This window comes from Pleurodeles waltl, chromosome 4_1, assembly GCF_031143425.1.
Source record: "Pleurodeles waltl isolate 20211129_DDA chromosome 4_1, aPleWal1.hap1.20221129, whole genome shotgun sequence".
Classification (NCBI taxonomy): domain Eukaryota; kingdom Metazoa; phylum Chordata; class Amphibia; order Caudata; family Salamandridae; genus Pleurodeles; species Pleurodeles waltl.
The window spans coordinates 156,707,293-156,727,488 of NC_090442.1; the positions used below are offsets into that span (position 1 = coordinate 156,707,293).

A 20,196-nucleotide genomic window follows, 5' to 3' on the forward strand; every position below is an offset into this window, starting at 1 on the left:
GCACTCCCCTCAGGGTGCCATGCCAGCATTTCACTGCCTATGCAGTATAGATAAGTCACCCCTCTAGCAGGCCTTACAGCCCTAAGGCAGGATGCACTATACCATAGGTGAGGGCACCAGTGCATGAGCACTGTGCCCCTACAGTGTCTAAGCCAAACCTTAGACATTGTAAGTGCAGGGTAGCCATAAGAGTAAATGGTCTGGGAGTCTGTCAAACACGAACTCCACAGCACCATAATGGCTACACTGAAAACTGGGAAGTTTGGTATCAAACTTCTCAGCACAATAAATGCACATTGATGCCAGTGTACATTTTATTGTGAAACACACCCCAGAGGGCACCTTAGAGGTGCTCCCTGAAATTGTATCCAACTACCTGTGTAGGCTGACTGGTTCCAGCAGCCTGCCAACCCTGAGACATGTTGCTGGCCACATGGGGAGAGTGCCTTTGTCACTCTGTGGCCAGTAACAAAGCCTGCACTGGGTGGAGATGCTATCACCTCCCCCAGGCAGGAGCTGTAACACCTGGCGGTGAGCCTCAAAGGCTCACCCCCTTTGTTCCAGCACCACAGGACACTCCAGCTAGTGGAGTTGCCCGCCCCCTCCGGCCACGGCCCCACTTTTGGCGTCAAGGCCGGAGGAAATAATGAGAATAACAAGGAGTCGTCACTGGCCAGTCAGGACAGCCCCTAAGGTGTCCTGAGCTGCAGTGACTCTAACTTTTAGAAATCCTCCATCTTGCAGATGGAGGATTCCCCCAATAGGGATAGGAATGTGACCCCCTCCCCTTGGGAGGAGGCACAAAGAGGGTGTACCCACCCTCAGGGCTAGTAGCCATTGGCTACTAACCCCCCAGACCTAAACACGCCCTTAAATTTAGTATTTAAGGGCTCCCCTGAACCTAAGAATTTAGATTCCTGCAACTTAAAGAAGAAGAGGACTGCTGAGCTGAAAAACCCTGCAGAGAAGAAGACACCAACTGCTTTGGCCCCAGCCCTACCGGCCTGTCTCCCTCCTTCAGAAGAAAACTGCTCCAGCGATGCTTTCCCCAGGACCAGCGACCTCTGAATCCTCAGAGGACTGCCCTGCTTCCAAAAGACCAAGAAACTCCAGAGAACAGCGGCCCTGTTCAACAAAGACTGCAACTTTGTTTCCACTGGAGCAGATTTAAAGACCCCCGCAAGAAGCGTGAGACTTGCAACACTGCACCCAGCGACCCCGACTCGACTGGTGAAGAAACAACGCTACAGGGAGGACCCCCCGGCGACTCCAAGACTGTGAGTAACCAAAGTTGTCCCCCCTGAGCCCCCACAGCGACGCCTGCAGAGGGAATCCCGAGGCTCCCCCTGACCGCGACTGCCTGCCTGGAAGAGACCCTGCACCCGCAGCCCCCAGGACCTGAAGGATCGGAACTCCAGTGCAGGAGTGACCCTTAGGAGGCCCTCTCCCTTGCCCAGGTGGTGGCTACCCCGAGTAGCCCCCCCCTTGCCTGCCTGCATCGCTGAAGAGACCCCTTGGTCTCTCATTGAAACCTATTGGAAACCCGACGCGTGTTTGCACACTGCACCCGGCCGCCCCATGCTGCTGAGGGTGTACTTTCTGTGCTGACTTGTGTCCCCCCCCGCCCGGTGCCCTACAAACCCCCCTGGTCTGCCCTCCGAAGACGCGGGTACTTACCTGCTGGCAGACTGGAACCGGGGCACCCCCTTCTCCATTGAAGCCTATGTGTTTTGGGCACCACTTTGACCTCTGCACCTGACCGGCCCTGAGCTGCTGGTGTGGTAACTTTGGGGTTGCTCTGAACCCCCAACGGTGGGCTACCTTGGACCCCAATTTGAACCCCGTAGGTGGTTTACTTACCTGCAAGAACTAACAATAACTTACCTCCCCCAGGAACTGTTGAAAATTGCACTGTGTCCACTTTTAAAATAGCTATATGTGTTTTATGTGAAAAGTATATATGCTATTGTGATTATTCAATGTTCCTAAAGTACTTACCTGCAATACCTTTCAAATGAGATATTAAGTGTAGAATTTGAACCTGTGGTTCTTAAAATAAACTAAGAAAAGATATTTTTCTATACAAAAACCTATTGGCCTGGAATTGTCTTTGCGTGTGTGTTCCTCATTTATTGCCTGTGTGTATGTACAACAAGTGCTTAACACTACTCCTTTGATAAGCCTACTGCTCGACCACACTACCACAAAATAGAGCATTAGTATTATCTCTTTTTGCCATGATCTTACCTCTAAGGGGACCCCTTGGACTCTGTGCATGCTATTCCTTACTTTGAAATAGCACATATAGAGCCAACTTTCTACAGACATTATCTGGGAGAAGCTGAGATCAGAGGACTTTGGTCGTTGGCGCAGACCCCCGTCAGTCTGTTTAAGTTGTGAGCCATCCGTTTAACCCTGAAAGCCTTCCTCCGATCCATCAAGCGAAGACGAGTTCAGGTCCTAACAGACAACACCACCGCCATGTGGTATTGCAACAAGTAGGATGGGGTGATGTCATGGGCTCTGTTCCTGGAAGCCTTGCGCCTCTGAACCTTTCCGAATAGTCAGCGCATCTCCATAAATGTACACCACTTGGTAAGTTCTTTAAATGCCAGAGAAATGAACCAAGCTGATGATGCCTAGCTGATGACAAATGTCAACAACATCCAAAGGAGGTGCAGGACATCTTCTAACAATAGGATTCCTGGCTCTATCTCCCACCAATGAGAACGTGCAGTGTTAAAACTTATACAATGGCAAACCCAAGAAGGAACTTGGTTGGAGATGCATTTCACCTAAAATATAGCACAGACTGTTGTATGCCTTTCTACAACTGCCTCTCCTGCCTGTTCTGAAGATCAGTGGCTCTGGATCAGGCCAGGAGAGTGTGGTGTTTTGTATTTCTGGCCATGAACATCTGTCCTCTGATCAGACTGCCGTTAAGGGAGGATCTTCTTTCGAAGCAGCGGGCAGGGTTTTGCACATGGACCTGCTCACTCTTACTACTCCATTTATGGCAGTTGCACAGGAGTGGTTGACTGCTTTTGATCTACCTCCCAAATTAAGCACCTTTCCACAAAATCTGTTTATGCTGGACACTGTGACAAATTTGTGGTTTGGTGTGGCACCCATAACACGGACCCATTGCCTGCTAAACTAACAGATGTTTTCATATTTTGTTGTTGTTGTGGGCACAGTTAAAGTTTATCTGTTGGCAATTTATGCCTTTCCGAATTGACCGGAGCAACCATCCTTGTTCAAATTACCTGGTACTTGCTTTCTCAAAGGTTTGTTCTACATGTTTCCCTGTATGCCTTTTGTGATGCCGCAGTGAGACCTTGATTTGGTCTTTTCTTACCTGATGTGCACTCCCTCTGAACCGTTACACAACTGCCCCCCCTACATTTCCTCACCCTGAAGATGGTCTTGCTTACACCAAAAACCTGACCACGTTGTATGAGTGAGCATCAATCACTGTCAGTCCACCCGCCTTCCCATCTTTTTTTACGGGCAAACTGGTGCTGAGGACTAGAGCAGCATTTCACGAAAGTTATGACTTAATTTCACATTGCAGCGCCCATCACTGTCCCGATGTTCTTTGCCCCACCTCACTCCTCAAAAGAAGAGACCATTGGGTGAGTGAATAGCTGTTTTGGGGTTTGCTGGGCCAAGGCAAGGCAAGGCAGTGCAGAAACAGACTCTGTTCAGTTAAAATCGGGGACATGATTCCATCAGGGCTAAGGCTGCTACCGTTTTGTAGGCATGCAGAGTCACTTAATTGAAAACTTGCCAGGCTGCAACGTGGGCATCCGTGCACATGTTCATGAAGTATTACTGCCTCAACAGTCAATCTGACGGGAAAGATGCTTTGGGCTTTCAGCCCTGCGGAGCTATTTTTACCGGAGTCATGTCACAGACCCACTGCCAAGGCAGGTACTGCATTGGTATTCTACAGATATTTTTTCTGAGGAGTCCGTGGTTAGGAGTATACATCAAAAGAACAAGCTACTAGCATTTGTTAATGCTCTTTCTGGTGGATGCTGTCTAACCGCAGATTCCTCACTGTCCTCTCATCTCCCTGTTTTGTGGAATTACCTCTTTTATGTAAAAATGTTTCAACATGGAGATCTGCACACTGGCACAAACAATTAGTCTTTGTGATCTGCATCCGAGGGTGCAGGCGATATGCAGAAACTGACACCAGGGAAGGAATGAAGCTGAAGTTGAGCTGCACGCTGCCAATGCTGACACACAGGGGCTGTAGGAAGTTGGCTCTGTATGTGCTATTTCAAAGTAAGGAATAGCATGCACAGAGTCCAAGGGTTCCCCTTAGAGGTAAGATAGTGGCAAAAAGAGATAATACTAATGCTCTATTTTGTGGTAGTGTGGTCGAGCAGTAGGCTTATCAAAGGAGTAGTGTTAAGCATTTGTTGTACATACACACAGGCAATAAATGAGGAACACACACTCAGAGACAAATCCAGCCAATAGGTTTTGTATTAGAAAAATATCTTTTCTTAGTTTATTTTAAGAACCACAGGTTCAAATTCTACATGTAATATCTCATTTGAAAGGTATTGCAGGTAAGTACTTTAGGAACTTTGAATAATTACAGTAGCATATATACTCTTTACATAAAACACAAATAGCTGTTTTAAAAGTGGACACAGTGCAATTTTCACAGTTCCTGGGGGAGGTAAAGTAATGTTAGTTTTAGCAGGTAAGTAAACCACCTACAGGTTTGAGACTGGGGTCCAAAGTAGCCCACCTTTGGGGGTTCAGAGCAACCCCAAAGTTATCACACCAGCAGCTCAGGGCCGGTCAGGTGCAAAGGTCAAAGAGGTGCCCAAAACACTTAGGCTTCAATGGAGAGAAGGGGGTGCCCCGGTTCCAGTCTGCCAGCAGGTAAGTACCTGCGTCTTCGGAGGGCAGACCAGGGGGGTTTTGTAGGGCACCGGGGGGGGACACGAGTCAGCACAAAAAGTACACCCTCAGCAGCGCGGGGCGGCCGGGTGCAGTGTGTAAACACGCGTCGGGTTTTCAATAGTTTCCTATGAGAGACCAAGGGGTCTCTTCAGCGATGCAGGCAAGGGGGGGGCTCCTCGGGGTAGCCACCACCTGGGCAAGGGAGAGGGCCTCCTGGGGGTCACTCCTGCACTGGAGTTCCGATCCTTCAGGTGCTAGGGGCTGCGGGTGCAGGGTCTTTTCCAGCCGTCGGGAAATTAGAGTTCAGGCAGTCGCGGTCAGGGGGAGCCTCGGGATTCCCTCTGCAGGCGTCGCTGTGGGGGCTCAGGGGGGACAACTTTGGTTACTCACGGTCTTGGAGTCGCCGGAGGGTCCTCCCTGAGGTGTTAGTTCTCCACCAGTCGAGTCGGGGTCGCCGGCTGCAGTGTTGCAAGTCTCACGCTTCTTGCGGGGAGTTGCAGGGGTCTTTAAATCTGCTCCTTTGAAACAAAGTTGCAGTCTTTTTGGAGCAGGGCCGCTGTCCTCGGGAGTTTCTTGTCTTTCTTGAAGCAGGGCAGTCGCTCTGAGGATTCAGAGGTCGCTGGTCCTTTGGAAAGCGTCGCTGGAGCAGGTTTCTTTGGAAGGCAGGAGACAGGTCGGTAGGACTGGGGACAAAGCAGTTGGTGTCTTCTGTTCTTCTTCTGCAGGGGTTTTTCAGCTCAGCAGTCCTCTTCTTCTTGTAGTTTCAGGAATCTAAATTCTTAGGTTCAGGGAAGCCCTTAAATACTAAATTTAAGGGTGTGTTTAGGTCTGGGGGGTTAGTAGCCAATGGCTACTAGCCCTGAGGGTGAGTACACCCTCTTTGTGCCTCCTCCCAAGGGGAGGGGGTCACATCCCTAATCCTATTGGTGGAATCCTCCATCTGCAAGATGGAGGATTTCTAAAAGTTAGAGTCACTTCAGCTCAGGACACCTTAGGGGCTGTCCTGACTGGCCAGTGACTCCTCCTTGTTGTTCTCATTATTTCCTCCGGCATTGCCGCCAAAAGTGGGGGCCGTGGCCGGAGGGGGCGGGCAACTCCACTAGCTGGAGTGTCCTGCGGTGCTGGTACAAAGGGGTGAGCCTTTGAGGCTCACCGCCAGGTGTTACAGCTGCTGCCTGGGGGAGTTGTTAGCATCTCCACCCAGTGCAGGCTTTGTTACTGGCCTCAGAGTGACAAAGGCACTCCCCATGGGGCCAGCAACATGTCTCTAGTGTGGCAGGCTGCTGGAACCAGTCAGCCTACACAGATAGTTGGATACAATTTCAGGGGGCACCTCTAAGGTGCCCTCTGGGGTGTGTTTTACAATAAAATGTACACTGGCATCAGTGTGCATTTATTGTGCTGAGAAGTTTGATAGCAAACTTCCCAGTTTTCAGTGTAGCCATTATAGTGCTGTGGAGTTCGTGTTTGACAGACTCCCAGACCATATACTCTTATGGCTACCCTGCACTTACAATGTCTAAGGTTTGGCTTAGACACTGTAGGGGCACAGTGCTCATGCACTGGTGCCCTCACCTATGGTATAGTGCACCCTGCCTTAGGGCTGTAAGGCCTGCTAGAGGGGTGTCTTACCTATACTGCATAGGCAGTGAGAGGCTGGCATGGCACCCTGAGGGGAGTGCCATGTCGACTTACTCATTTTGTTCTCACTAGCACACACAAGCTGGTAAGCAGTGTGTCTGTGCTGAGTGAGGGGTCTCCAGGGTGGCATAAGACATGCTGCAGCCCTTAGAGACCTTGCCTGGCATCAGGGCCCTTGGTACCAGGGGTACCAGTTACAAGGGAGTACAGGTTAGGGAAAGAACACTGGTGCTGGGGTCTGGTTAGCAGGCCTCAGCACACTTTCAATTCAAAACATAGCATCAGCAAAGGCAAAAAGTCAGGGGGTAACCATGCCAAGGAGGCATTTCCTTACAGGGGCCATTCTGAAAAATCCTTCGGATCCAGTCTGGAAAATGGGAATACTCTACAGGTAAGCAATCTGCGGTTAAATAGAGTATACAGCAGAAAAAGCTTTACCGAAGTAACTGGTTTGTGATTGCTGTCACTGTTCCAGAGTGCTTCCCCCTCCACAAGCTCTGTGTAGTTTGGTTACTTTCCACAGTTACCATCGTTTTCTGAACGAGAATATGGGGAATGGTGGGTATGAAGCGGCATGGTGAAGTGGGTCTGAAGTCACTTGGGTTGGCCCTTCCCATCTATGATAAATCACATGGTATAAGACCCTTCCAAGTAGTTACGATGCACCCACAGCAGGACAAAACTTACCCTTCACCTGTCATGTCTCCTGCTGGAGGTAAATGGCCAAACACCTTCAGCTCTAGTGCTGAGAAAAAGCTTTAACCCTCTCAACCATAGCACACATGGGTAAATAGCAATTGTTTTAATCAATCTGATTAAGGACTTTCCTGCTTTGTTCTGCTCCGAAAATGTACATCTACTTTTAAATCTACCATTCACCAAGTTTAAGACATAACAAAATCTATAAAACAAGAATGAAACGCTAAAGGGTCACCCAAAGCCTGACGATGCACATCTGATCATTACAAATTCATATATCTTCAGAGCATGAACATTAGGGGTGGAAACTTGTTTAAAAAAAGCAAATTATAAGATGCTATACATCGATTCTATGGACTTTTTATTTAATGACATAATATATGGAGAACAGGAGTGATTCTTTTGGGGCAAAATGAATCATCTTATGCTGCATTCACTGTATGTCTCACACGATGAATAATAGCCAGACCCAAGAAGAATTTCAGGGAGTTAGTTTGTGTTGTCTTTGTCTGACGAGGTGGTGTACCACCCACAGCCTTCACTGCCAGCAGACGTATCTACATATGGTGCAACAGGGCATAGCTGGTATTTTATTTCCACTCAAATCTACCTATCTTCTCACCAGATGCCTATTAAAACATAACCAAATCAAACATCCAGTGAATTCCTTTCCATGCTGTAAAATCACTTTTGTCTATAAATTGACATTCCAAACACATTCCTGCAATTACAGTTGCCCCTAATATTCATAAAATAATAAATATAAAATCTCTCCTCTATAGTTTTGTTAGCTTTTTCCTTAAGTAAATCGTGCATCTCCTTTATCAGCCTTAAGTAAAAACATATGAACAGCTGCATTAAAGGTGTTGCCAGTATATAGTGACAATATCTATTTACATGTTATTTGTAAAGTGCCATTAACGAAGGGCTGTATTGTCCTAGCCTTTAATGCATTTTTGTAAGCACCAATAAGCAGTGCAGCTTCAGTAAAGAAATGAGCCTCGACTAAGGGTCGGACAAATGAAACTAACAAATTCAATCAGTGATGCCTTTGGTTATTATAAAGATTTGGGACATCGTGAAGGCAAGGCAGTTTTAGAATGGCAATATATTTGTTTTACGGCATAAAGCGTACATTTGAGAAAAGAATGAGAGATTGAGTATTTAAGGTCACACTGTGAACCATATTGTCTGGAAGCACTAAGGGATGCAAGATGTTTGGTAGACGCAAGGAAGAGGAAATGATCTAAGTAAAATAACTAAGTTGCTCTTTTTTCATAAGAAGAACTCTGATATTTACTCTACTGTGATTTGTATTTCTCAGGCATTCTTGACCAGAGTTGCGAAAAACCAGCAAGGGGCTCTGGAGCTGCTGAGATCTGGGGTGATTGTACGGCTAGCACAGTGCGGTGTGTACGATATGCGCCCAGAAACAGAACAACATGGGTAAGTCAGATAGTCTGATTGCCAGGATCAGGAATATCTGAATCTGGCTTGAACAGTATCCCTTGACCCAGTAACCTAAATATAGAAACGTTGAATATGAAGTGACAGAATATGCTTATTTATCTTCTACGTCACATGACTACTTAACAGGCCAATGAGGTGGAAAGCTGTAACTCTTCATATAGAGGCTTCAGTAGCCCACATTGTATGTCGCTTATTGAGCAGTAAGTTGATTGTTGCATTGCTCAGCTATTATGAAGATGAACCTTTCTGAAATTTGCTGTGCATTAGCTTCTACTACTTTACCTTGACTTCCTGCTCGTTCGTAAGATAAAGATGTTCAGATGCATTTGATTTCATCCTCAAACTGTTCTCTCTCAAATTCTTATGACTCACAGTCCCACAACTAAGGACTCTCTCTTCAGAAGAGTCCCTATTGTCTAGGCTCTAGTTAGTGGGCCCAGAAGAAAATGTATATTTTTTGTTGCCTCCTCTTCTCTCACATTTCCCGAAGGTACAAAAGTCCCTTGTTAACCCCTGTTGAACCTGTATGATGAAACATCGATTTGCTAATGTTCCTTGTGCTGGATACATTTGCCTGAATCCAGAACACATTCCAGAAGAATTGACTTCAACAACTCAGACATAAAGAGACAAAGGGAGGCAAGTGGTGGTGTCCCTCAGATGGGCACATTTATGATGAGTAGTCAGTGAGCATGACAATAAATACAAAAAGACCTATACACGAGGTACATGGGGAAGAAAAAGTTAATGACTGACATGGGATGCTTTTGGGTTTTGTTTTAAACAAACTTTATTGTATTTTTACCTCTACTCATCAGTAAAAGGTCTATTATGTTCCAGAGACATTGTTATAGCTGTGGTGCATGCATGCATTCTAATGAAGACTAAAAATAAATGCAGATAAAGGGGTAATCTTGGTTCTCATTCATGATTTGTTTATCATAATAACTTAAGGCAGTCGGAGAATTAGCATGTTGAGAATGCTTGTTATGAACTATGAGTTGTCACAGACCTAACCATACTTCACATTATCCTGTTTTTCATGTAGTTCTGTGGATTTATTTTACTCTTATTAATCATGTTTGTCACCTAGCAACCCTTACACCATTACACCTAGTTAATGCCTCCATTCTGTTCAGAAAGGTAATTCCTAACAAGTTGAAAGAGCACATGTATATGTCAGCAGGGGTTGTCTACATTCAAACTCTATTAATTTTATTTCACCTACTCAAGGGAAACTTTTGAATGAGTATTTGCCAAGCTATACCAGCAGTCTCGCCATGTCTCGACTCGCTGACTTTAGGGTTTCGGATATTACGGATTAAATCTCAGCAATTCCAAACTATTCCTAGAGAAGTTGATTCAGTTTTTGTCATAGAAGAGCCCACAGATCGCTGGCACCCCCTCCTGGGATTACACTTAGGTCCAACATAGCAAAGATACTAAATTATAGAGACTGTGGCGCTATACTACAGGGGATCCATAGTGGAGGAGATTAATCCATTGAGAATCACGTAATCTGCATATTCCCAGACTACACCACAACACCAAAGACAATCATTCTCTGGAATCAAGCAGAAACTGAGGGCCATGGGCCTTCAGCACATGCTGTTGTTCCCAGCTAAACAGTGTCTTACATGAAGCCCGTACACATTTTTTCACCTCATCGGAGGACATGTGGGAGATACGTGGGGATGGCCTTATTGAGTCTGGAGGACGAAGTGAGGCCAGAGGTGGTTTGAGAGACATACGTATGGCGACAGCGAACAACAGGAAGTGAAGTAGACCGAGATGGCGGTCTGTATCCAGGTCTAGGATGGTGGTCCGACGAAATGGCACATTGGACCAAGAGTAGTTGAGACAGGAGTTACGAGCAGGCCAGGGCTCTGGAGGAATCAGTGACATCTGCTGATTTGACTAGCACCACCTTGGAATGTCTGGTGGACTCTCCACTCACTGACGATGAAGAGTCCTCTCCCCCACCACCCCTATTGGGGTGTGATTGAGTCCTGCTCACCTCCATGTGGCACGAGAGGTGGACAGAGTGAATGTGTGTAAATGGAATTTGTATGGTTATCGGGTGTGAGTGGTAGGGACACTATAGTGCCTTTCCTGGAACCAGGGCTGGCAGCAGCTGACCTGTGCTCAGGTTTTGGCCCTTGGCAGATAAAGTAGACCAGAGGGTAGATGTTACTCGTGCATTTATTTAAAAGTTTTTTTGTTGTAGATTTATAGGCCAGTTGGGTTTGGTTCAACTGATGAGACACGAGTTGTGGTTTGATTTGTTTACGGAGGGGAATAGGGGTGTGTGTTTGTGTGTGTGGGGGGGGGAGAGGGGGACAGGGGTTGGATGATGCAGGCACTGTTTTGATTGAGATTGCGGCGCTCGAAGAGATGGGGTGGCTGGATGAGCTAGATTTATCTACACTGAGCCGGATGGGTGACATTACTCGACTCCTCACTTGGAATGTGAGAGGACTGGGTACTCTTATAAAGCGCTACCGAACACACACACACATACTGGGACACACTGGGATCTACATAGCTATGCTACATAGCTATGCTCCAGGAGATCCTTTTAACAGAGGGTGAGGCACAGAAGTTACAGAAAAAATGGAGGGGTCAGCTGTACTCCTCAACGTTTCTGGGGGGTGTGGGGGGGGTAGTCTCCATGTTGGTAGGTGGCGTCGGTCGACTCCATAGGCGTCATGGTCGCAGTGATGACATCGGAGTAGTACATAGACGCCGCCCTCACACAGTGACGTCAGTTTCTTTTACGACTTTCTATGCGAGAGCGCAGAGCCGCTAAGGACCTGAAAGAGGGAATCCCTGTCCACATAAATCAGTTTGCAAGCGGGGAGGATGGGTGGGCGGTAATGAATCTTCAACTAGGATGTGTCTCTACAAGACATTTTGTTACCAAAGGTAAGTAACTTGTACATCTGATAGAGACTTCTAGTTGCAGATTCCTTACCTTAGAATAGATACCCAAGCAATGCCATCCTCAATGGTGGGCTGCGAACCATGATCATACTAGAAGGTCCTGCAGGACCGAACGACGAAAGTAGCCGTCTCAAAGGACCTGACTATCCAGGCAGTAATGCTTAGCAAACGTGTGCAGGGTTACCCACGTAGCTGCCTGACAGATATCCATGACAGGAACTCCGTGTGCTAACGCAGTGGAAGCAGCAGTTGCTCTGGTAGAATGAGCATGCAAGCCTTCAGGAGGTCTCTTTTTAGCCAAAGCGTAGCACAGTTTGATGCAACTAGAATAGGTCTCTACCAGATATTTCGTTACCGAAGGTAAGTAACTTGTACATCAAAACGTACCTTTCACTCACTACTGATGTTCAACACAGATTTCTTTTAACTTGTTTTAGGCTGAATTGAGTCAATGCAATGGTCACTTTCCCAAAGAAGGTGTTATGGAAGACTCTGTCTCAATGTCAGTGTGACAACCATTCTGCCCAATCTGTTTCATTTTAATATGTATTGCCACTTCTATAAATTGCCTAGGAATCAATGTTTGTTACCAGTATTCCACATTTTTAATTTTAGATGTTACAGACCAGCATTTATTTTTTTGTTAAACCTACATTCCTTGGAGTTAATGCTATTCTATTTGAAATATTTATCCAGCACACATTTAAGTTTAGAAAATGTTTAGAATGACGTTTGTTAGAATGCAATATTTTAGTTAATTAAATAGATCTCTTGTTATACTGTAAATTAAAATGTTCATATATGGGTTTTTAATAACTAATTTTATTTTATTAGTGAAATGTTTTTTAAATTGAGTTAAATAAATTTGATTAAATACAACTAACTATTTAGTTGGATTTTAGAAAATAAAATCTTCATGAGTTACAAACAATAAATTGTATAGTCTAAGATTCCCAATTGGCTCAAACTTAAGTATTCTAAAACATCTCTAAAATTAGTTGACAGCGATGTTTGTAATGATTCAGTTCATCCATACCACTAGACAAATGGTATAGTATAAAAAAACCACAAGACTACAACTAAGCATAAAATATTATTCAAGTTAACATGGTGTTACATTCATGATCAGTGGAGAGTCAAAATTTAACAGTGTGTAAGCATTCCAACCACTATAGTTCCTTATGTCTTAGAAATTCCTCCCTATTCCCTCCCTAACTATTGACGTTTGTGTTGTACTTCAAAACATTGAAGATTTATCATGTCACATAATTGTGTTCTTTCCAAAATGCACTAAGAATGAGACTTTTTTTTTTAATACTTGATGGTCCTAATATGTTCTTGGCACTTTTCAACTCTTTAGAGCAATACACACTTAAACATGTTAACACATTCTTTTTCTTCAAATTCAGAAATTCATTAACTTGAAGTGTCCCTCTGTTCAATTCATCTTGAAAGGTAGATGTCATCTCTGGGGTATATGTACATTAATTGTATGAATTACATTTGAAGAACCCTTTTGGTGGCTCAGCTAGCCAGCTCAAAGTATTTTTAGTTTGTTCATCTTTATTAGTCGCAGTGGGGCTTAGGTTAAGTTTCAAGATTTTCATCTTTTTGAACTAGGTATGATGTTTGACAAGCTTTCACCTTATAAAAGAATATCCCAATGTTTATTAAGAATTCGGTCACTACATTAATTTATAAGGCTAAATTGATGTTATTAAATGTTGTTTTTATCTTGTTTTCATTATCTTATTCATTAAAATGTGATATCTGGTGACCTTTCCACCTTTTGATGTTGTTTGCTATAACATTTGAATTGGATAACCTCTAAATATAGCTAAAGATTGTGACTTTTCACATTCATATTTGATAGAGGTGCTACAGTGTTGTTTTAAGCATACCCAATATGGGATTTTACCTTTTTGTTTGTGGTTTGTATGGGTGATGTAATGCAAAATGTAAGCTACTGAGAGTGGTGGACTTTGGAATTGTTTTTTTTGGAATGCTGCCATTCCCTACACAGCTCTTGCTAAATCCAGATATTGGATTTGTTTGTTTACTATAGCTGAGTGATGCTTTCAAGCACATGTGATGCTTCATCAAAACGTGTTCATACCATTCTAAATGAGCAAAATGTCATTGATAGACCTGTTCCAAAGAACTACGTATGGCGAGCCTAGGAACTCTCGCATACCAACTCATAAAAAAGGTTGACGTGAGAGAAAACCTGGTACAGATAGCAGTGCCAGGTTTGCCCCCTCTTATGTCAACCTTTAAATCTGGTAGTACAGTAAGCTTTGATAGAAAAACTATTTAGCACAAAATCAGTCATCTCCAAAATGGTCTGTACATGTTTCCAGTGACTAGCATATTTCCTGATCAGAAATGCTGACATTGATTTAAACCCTTCTTGTGCCATGAGAGTGTAGAGACTTTGGAAGATAAATTAAGGTTCCAGGTTAAGATTTCTGCTAGTGCTTGTCGTTTAGAGGGGTAAGCACATCTGTTTCTTGAACAACCAGAGGAAGATCCCAGATTAGTCATTTTAGGATTAAGGATATCTGAAGGAGTGTCACTCTTTTTGGCATGATTGCCCTCACTTTGTACCTGTTGTCAGTGTGCTTAGACTGTATTCACTTTGATCCTGCTAACCAGGATCCCAGTGATTGTGCTTTCTCCTCTTAATGTGGTTGTCTTGGTATGCTTTATACCACACAATTGGCATAGTGGTGTACCCCTGTAAAACCCTTGTATGTGGTACTTGGTACCCAGAGCATTGGTACACCAGGGGGCTCCTATGGGCTGCAGCATGTATTTTACCACCCATGTGTCTGCAGGCCTGCCATTTGCAGCCTGTATGAAAAGCAGCATGCAACTTTTCACTGCTGGTTACTACACCAGGTCACTGTAAGCCACCCCTATGGTAGGCCCTTCCAGCCCAAAGGGCATGGTGCAGGTCCCTGTGTGTTTGGGCACCCATGCATGAGCAGAGGTGCCCCTACGAACTCCAGTTCCAATTCCCTGGACTTCGTAAGTGCAGGGAAGCCATTTTAGCTATGTACTGTTTATACGTACCAGTGGTCCAACTACATAATGGTAACTCCGAACCTAGTCATGTTTGGTATTGACTTTTCACAAAGGCCCTGAAGATCTGTTTTTTCTAAGCCTCTGTACTGATCACCCTGCCATTTTTTGCCCTGCACAGGAAACCCCTTGGGGTAGCTGTGCGTAATAATAATAATGTGGGCTTGCAGAGGGTGTGACTTATCTAGCACTAGAGTTTTTTCATGATTTCTTTATGAGCAGGGAATTGGAACGTTTGCTGCTGTAGGAAGCTGGCTCTCTCTATAGTGCCCTAAAATGACGTACACTGTGCAGAGAGTCCAGTGGATCCCCAATTGGTATTGCAGAGGCAAAAGTAGATAGGACTAATGCTCTTTTTGTGGGGGTGTGGGCGAGCATTTAGGCTTATCAGAGGGTAGTGCTAAGCATTTGTTGTACTCACAGAGGCAGTACATGAGACGCACACTCAATGAATAAATCTGAGACCAATTTAGAAAAATAAGTTCTTTTTTTTATATGTTTCAAACCCAAGAACGTTGTAATCCGGTAAGTAGACTTCTAAGCATAAATACGTTGCAGTTTCAAAAGTGGACAGTGCAATTTTCAGAGTTCTGTCAATGTTATCACATGGAGGAAATTCAATGTTCATCAAACACAGGGTTAACAGCGACTTATGTGGCCAATCTCAGGGAGCTAAGGTAAGTACTGGGCACTGATCATAACCACACCAGTTGGCTCTGGGGTGGCCGAGTGCAGAGGTGCATTAAGAAATCGGATGCCCAATGGTTTCCTATGGGAGTTTGGTCCTTGCGAAGACAGGCTGCAGACTTTGGCTAGGAAGCCAGTCTGGGATGACAAGCAGGTAGGTCGAAGACTTGAGATGCCCAGGAAGGTAGGTGCACCGTTGATCCTGGTCTCCAGAGCCCAGGGGTGACGGATGCAGGGGTGTCCTTTGGCATCGGGTTTCACCGTCTGGGAGTACTGGCGGTCACAGGGTCCTGCGTGTTGAAGCTGCAGGTGTAGTCAGGGAGTCCAGCAGGTGGTCAACCAAGGTGGATTCGAGGGGGCGTGGCCTGCTGAGCAGCAAAATGGCCGCTCTCTGAGGGAGCTCCGCTGGCCGGATCGTAATCCTACAATTATCCTCCACATCGGGGCGAGCCTAAGCTGCCAAAACCGGTAGAAAACGTGCAGATGGTGGAGTGACACAGACGGAGGCACGAAATTCTCACCTTCCATTGCCATAGAAGAGCTGGGGGACCGCGCGGCCTGAGGGCGGATCTGGCGGAGGCGCCTGCCGGGGCTCGCTTGTAGGTGAGCCGTGACTCGGGCCCGGGGCGTGTGCTGGAGGCGGGGCCTGGACTGGAACAGCGCCGTGACGCTGATGGATCCCGGCATTGTTGAGGCCGCTCGTGGGATCCTGTGAGCGCTGGGGTGTTGGGGCGGCCCCTGGGCTGCCTAAGAGTGGAGTTCGAAGAGCCGTGCAGCCAGGTGGCGGCTCTAGGGTCGGAGCGCTACTCGCCGACGCGGACGACGCCGGTTAGACGTGGGGACCCCTGTTAAAGCTATCTGTGTGGCATTTGGGCTGCACTCCGACGGACGGAGGTGGCCCGCTGAACATTGGTGCTGACCCTGCAGCGGGTGTCTGAGTGGCAGATATTGGAGGCGGCGGCGGCCATTTTGGGGTCAAAACACCGGTGCTAGAGTGAGGTGGTGCGTGGACTGGTGAGCGGCTGAGTGCCGGCGCGGGAGCTCACGGATGCCGAGGGACAACTGGAGCTCTTGAGGAGGTGGTAGTGCCTGGTCTGCCCGGGCGCCGCAGGTGGCGTGCTCCGATGATGCAGAGGTGAGGCGACTGGGAGCCTGTGCGCAAACACCGCAGTGCAGGAGGAGCAGTTTTGGTCTAAAGCGGAGAGTCAATATAGGGGAACCCAGTGGAGGTGCTGGCGGCGATATCGTGGCTTGTTGGTGCGGTCCTGCTCGGGAGGGATTGCGTGGTGGGCGCTGCCCGAGCCTCAGGCTCCCATTCTGGAATCAGTCAGCGAGAACGCCGTGGAGGAGGTGGGGGTGTCCTGCTGCGGCTATTCGGATGCGGAGGTGGCTGGGGGCCTTTGCTGGTAGCTCGCGGCGGGACCCGGTGGATCTCTCTCTGCCATGGGGAAGCATGATTCTAAGCAGCCGAAGCTGAACTTTGATCATAAGCGCTCCACGCGTCAGGGAGAGTTGGAGCAGGGGCCCCAGGCGGCGGAGGGGCGCGACCTGGCCGCTGACGATCATGGCGAAGATTTGTGCACGCTGATGCTTGAGATGCGCTCTAGCCTCCGCAATATTGATACTAAGCTGGACAATCTCACCAATCAGTTAGACTCTGTGAAAGCACAGGTGGCGACGCATGAGACGAGGTTGGACACGCTTGAGGCTCGCCAGTCTGAGTGTCATGAGTTTCAAGTGTAAACGAGGGACCAGCTCCTGCACATGGACAAATTATTGGGAATAATCCATGTGAAGAATGAGGACTTGGAAGCGCGGTCCCGGCGCAATAATCTACGCATCACGGGGATCCCGAAGACCACTGCCATAACTAAAATGGAAACATATGTCACTGAACTCCTACACGAATTGTTTGACCCTAGTCTCTCGGCGGTGTTTGCGGTGGAGAGGGCGCATAGGTCGCTGGGCCAGAGGCCCCCTGTTGGAGCGCCGCCCCGGCCCATAATTGCGAGAATCCTGAACTACCAAGACCGAGATTTGATCCTTAAGCTGGCAAGGGAGAGGGGATCCATCGTGCACAAGGGCAATAACATCTCCTTTTACCCTGACTTCACCCCGGCTGTCCAGGCTGCCCGCCGGGAGTTTCTGCCTGCAAAGCGACTTCTTCTGCAGGTGCAAATCCCGTACTCCCTCCTTTACCCGGCTAAATTAAAGGTGTCCTTCGAGGGGTCTGCCCACATATTCACTGATGCCAAGGAGGCGATGAAGTTCGCCAAACATGTGGGACGCAAATCCGCACAACGTTCCAGGGATGCTGCGGAGGCAATGGATAGCAGGCTCTGCGACAATGAGTAAACGCGGGTCCAATCTACTATATCCTGTGGGGAATGGCTCCTATTTGAATGTGGACTTCTATCCGCTGGAGGGGGTAGTGCACTTGTGATGCCTGATGTTCAATCTTTGTCATCTGCTATTCTAGATAGATCTAAATCATTAGGTTTTGAGCGGCGAGGATCCCCTGCAGATCTTCCGGCCACCCCGTTTCACACGGTGAAGTAGCCGGCATCGCCACACCCCCTCAGGAATGTTCCCTTGTTTATTAAAATGTCGCTATGGGGATGGTTAATCTACGACCCGGTTGGGGGGTTGGAGTGGGTGGGGGGCGGTTGGTTGGGGTTGTTATTTTGTTGTTCACTGCCAACATCTATTGTATGCTATCTGTGTGGTGTCTTGAGCGTACAGCCTGGTCATTGTCAACATGTCTTACTGCACTTTACATAGTGTGTGTGGGAGATGCCCAGAGTGGATAAAACCTTGAACTGTCTCACCTGGAATGTTAGGGGGCTCAACGACCACAGGAAGGCTAGGTTGGTACATGCATATTTGGTGCGACATTGTGTGGATGTCTGCCTATTGCAGGAAACTCATTTGAACACCGCCCCTGCCCAAAGACTGTGTCACACCAGATGGGGGCACGTTTATTCAGCTATCTATTCCAACTATGCCCGGGGGGTGGCGATACTGATACGACGCGGGTTGGATTGTTTGGGTACAGGGCATTGTGTGCGGTGTTTCGGTAGTATTCGTGGCTGTGTATGGGCCTAATGCTGACGCTCCAGGTTTCTTCCATAAGCTTTGGGGGCAAGTGAAAGCCACTGGATGCGATACAATTGTATGGGGAGGTGATTTCAATGCAGTACTTGATGACAAAGCAGATAGGAAGGGGGTAGCTCGCACATTGAATCCGTTGGCGGGTTCCGCGCTGCGGGAAATAATGCTGGATGGTGCGCTGGTTGATGTGTGGCGCGGTAGGCATGGGAACCTGAGGGAGGGCACCTGTATATCGACCTATAGCGGCGCGTGGTCCTGTCTTGACTTCTGGCTGGTGTTGCGGGATGTTGCACTGTGGACGGCGCAGGTAGAGCACATGCCCCGCACGTTGTCCGACCATGCGCCCTGTATGTTGAGGTTACTACTTCCTGGTGGTCCTTTCCCGGCATTCTCGTGGCGACTCCCACCCCAAGCACTACTTGATGTTGCATTCAGAGAGGAGATACGGACTGATATCACTGACTACTTTGAGCGTAATGTGGGATCGGTGGACACGGAGGCGACTCTATGGGAGGCCTTCAAGGTCGTCATTAGGGGCCAATGTATAGCCCGGCAGGCGGGTGTACTGAGGGCGATACGGGGCACTCTGGTAGCGCTGGAAGCCGATATAAAACGACTCGAACGCACTTTCTTAGAGGCTGGAGAATTAGAGGTGGCGGGCTGCTGAAAACCAAATTATTGGAGTATGATGAGGAGGCGATGCGGGAGGTCAAGTTTTTAGGGAAATATGCGGAGGCGAGACGTTATGGCGAGGGAGGGAGACCGGGGAAGGTCCTGGAAAATATGATTAGACTGCCGCGTCCCGCGACGTATATTCATGAACTGCGCACGACTGATGGCGAACTGCTTCATGACAAGGAGAAAATTGTAGGAGCATTCTCCAAGTTTTATTCTCGTTTATATACCAACACCCAGGATGAGTGCCCGGAGGGGCTTGCATCCTTCCTAGATTCCATTGCGATGGTATGGCTCAATAATAACCACCGAGAATATATGGACCTCCTGATAGATGCCGGAGATGTGGCACAAGTTATCAGGAGCTTGCCGCCTGACAAGGCGCTGGGACCTGATGGTCTGACAACAGCTTTCTATAAGGCATACATAGATGAGCTGTCGCCCCGGTTGCTAGCAGTGTACGAGGAGGCCCTGGAGAGAGGGGTGTTGCCTGCCACTATGCGCGAAGCGCTGATTATCACACTGCTGAAGCCGGATAAACCTGCTGACGATCTAAACTCATACCGGCCCTTATCTCTGATTAATGTAGATGTGAAAATTTTGGCCAAACTGCTCGCGAACCGGGTGCAGCCAATGTTGTCGAGGATCGCACTCCCTGACCAATCCGGTTTTATACCGGGAAGGGCGACCTCCCACAACCTGCGAACGATCTTCGCTGCATTACATTACCTACACCCCGAGGTCAGAGCTGCCGTGGTGTTTTTAGATGCCACTAAGGCCTTTGATACGCTTGAATGGCCCTATTTATTCCATATACTGAAAAGGATGGGTTTCAGTACGCTGCTGCTTAGGAAAATTCGCCTGCTTTACACTTTGCCTACAGCCAGAGTGCGGGTGAATGGCCTGGTGTCTGAACCGTTCCCTGTCTTGCGTGGTACCAGGCAGGGGTGTCCTCTCTCC

General features: G+C 47.4%; 1 protein-coding gene across 1 annotated transcript in view; it reads left to right on the forward strand.

The window, feature by feature from the left end:
- Nucleotides 1-20,196, forward strand: part of NUP205 (nucleoporin 205) — a 525,888-nt gene that overhangs the window by 399,849 nt on the left and 105,843 nt on the right. The window contains exon 33 of the mRNA XM_069227955.1: nt 8,591-8,712. Within this exon, the coding sequence (XP_069084056.1) occupies nt 8,591-8,712 (122 nt within the window). The remainder of the gene's footprint in view (nt 1-8,590; nt 8,713-20,196) is intronic.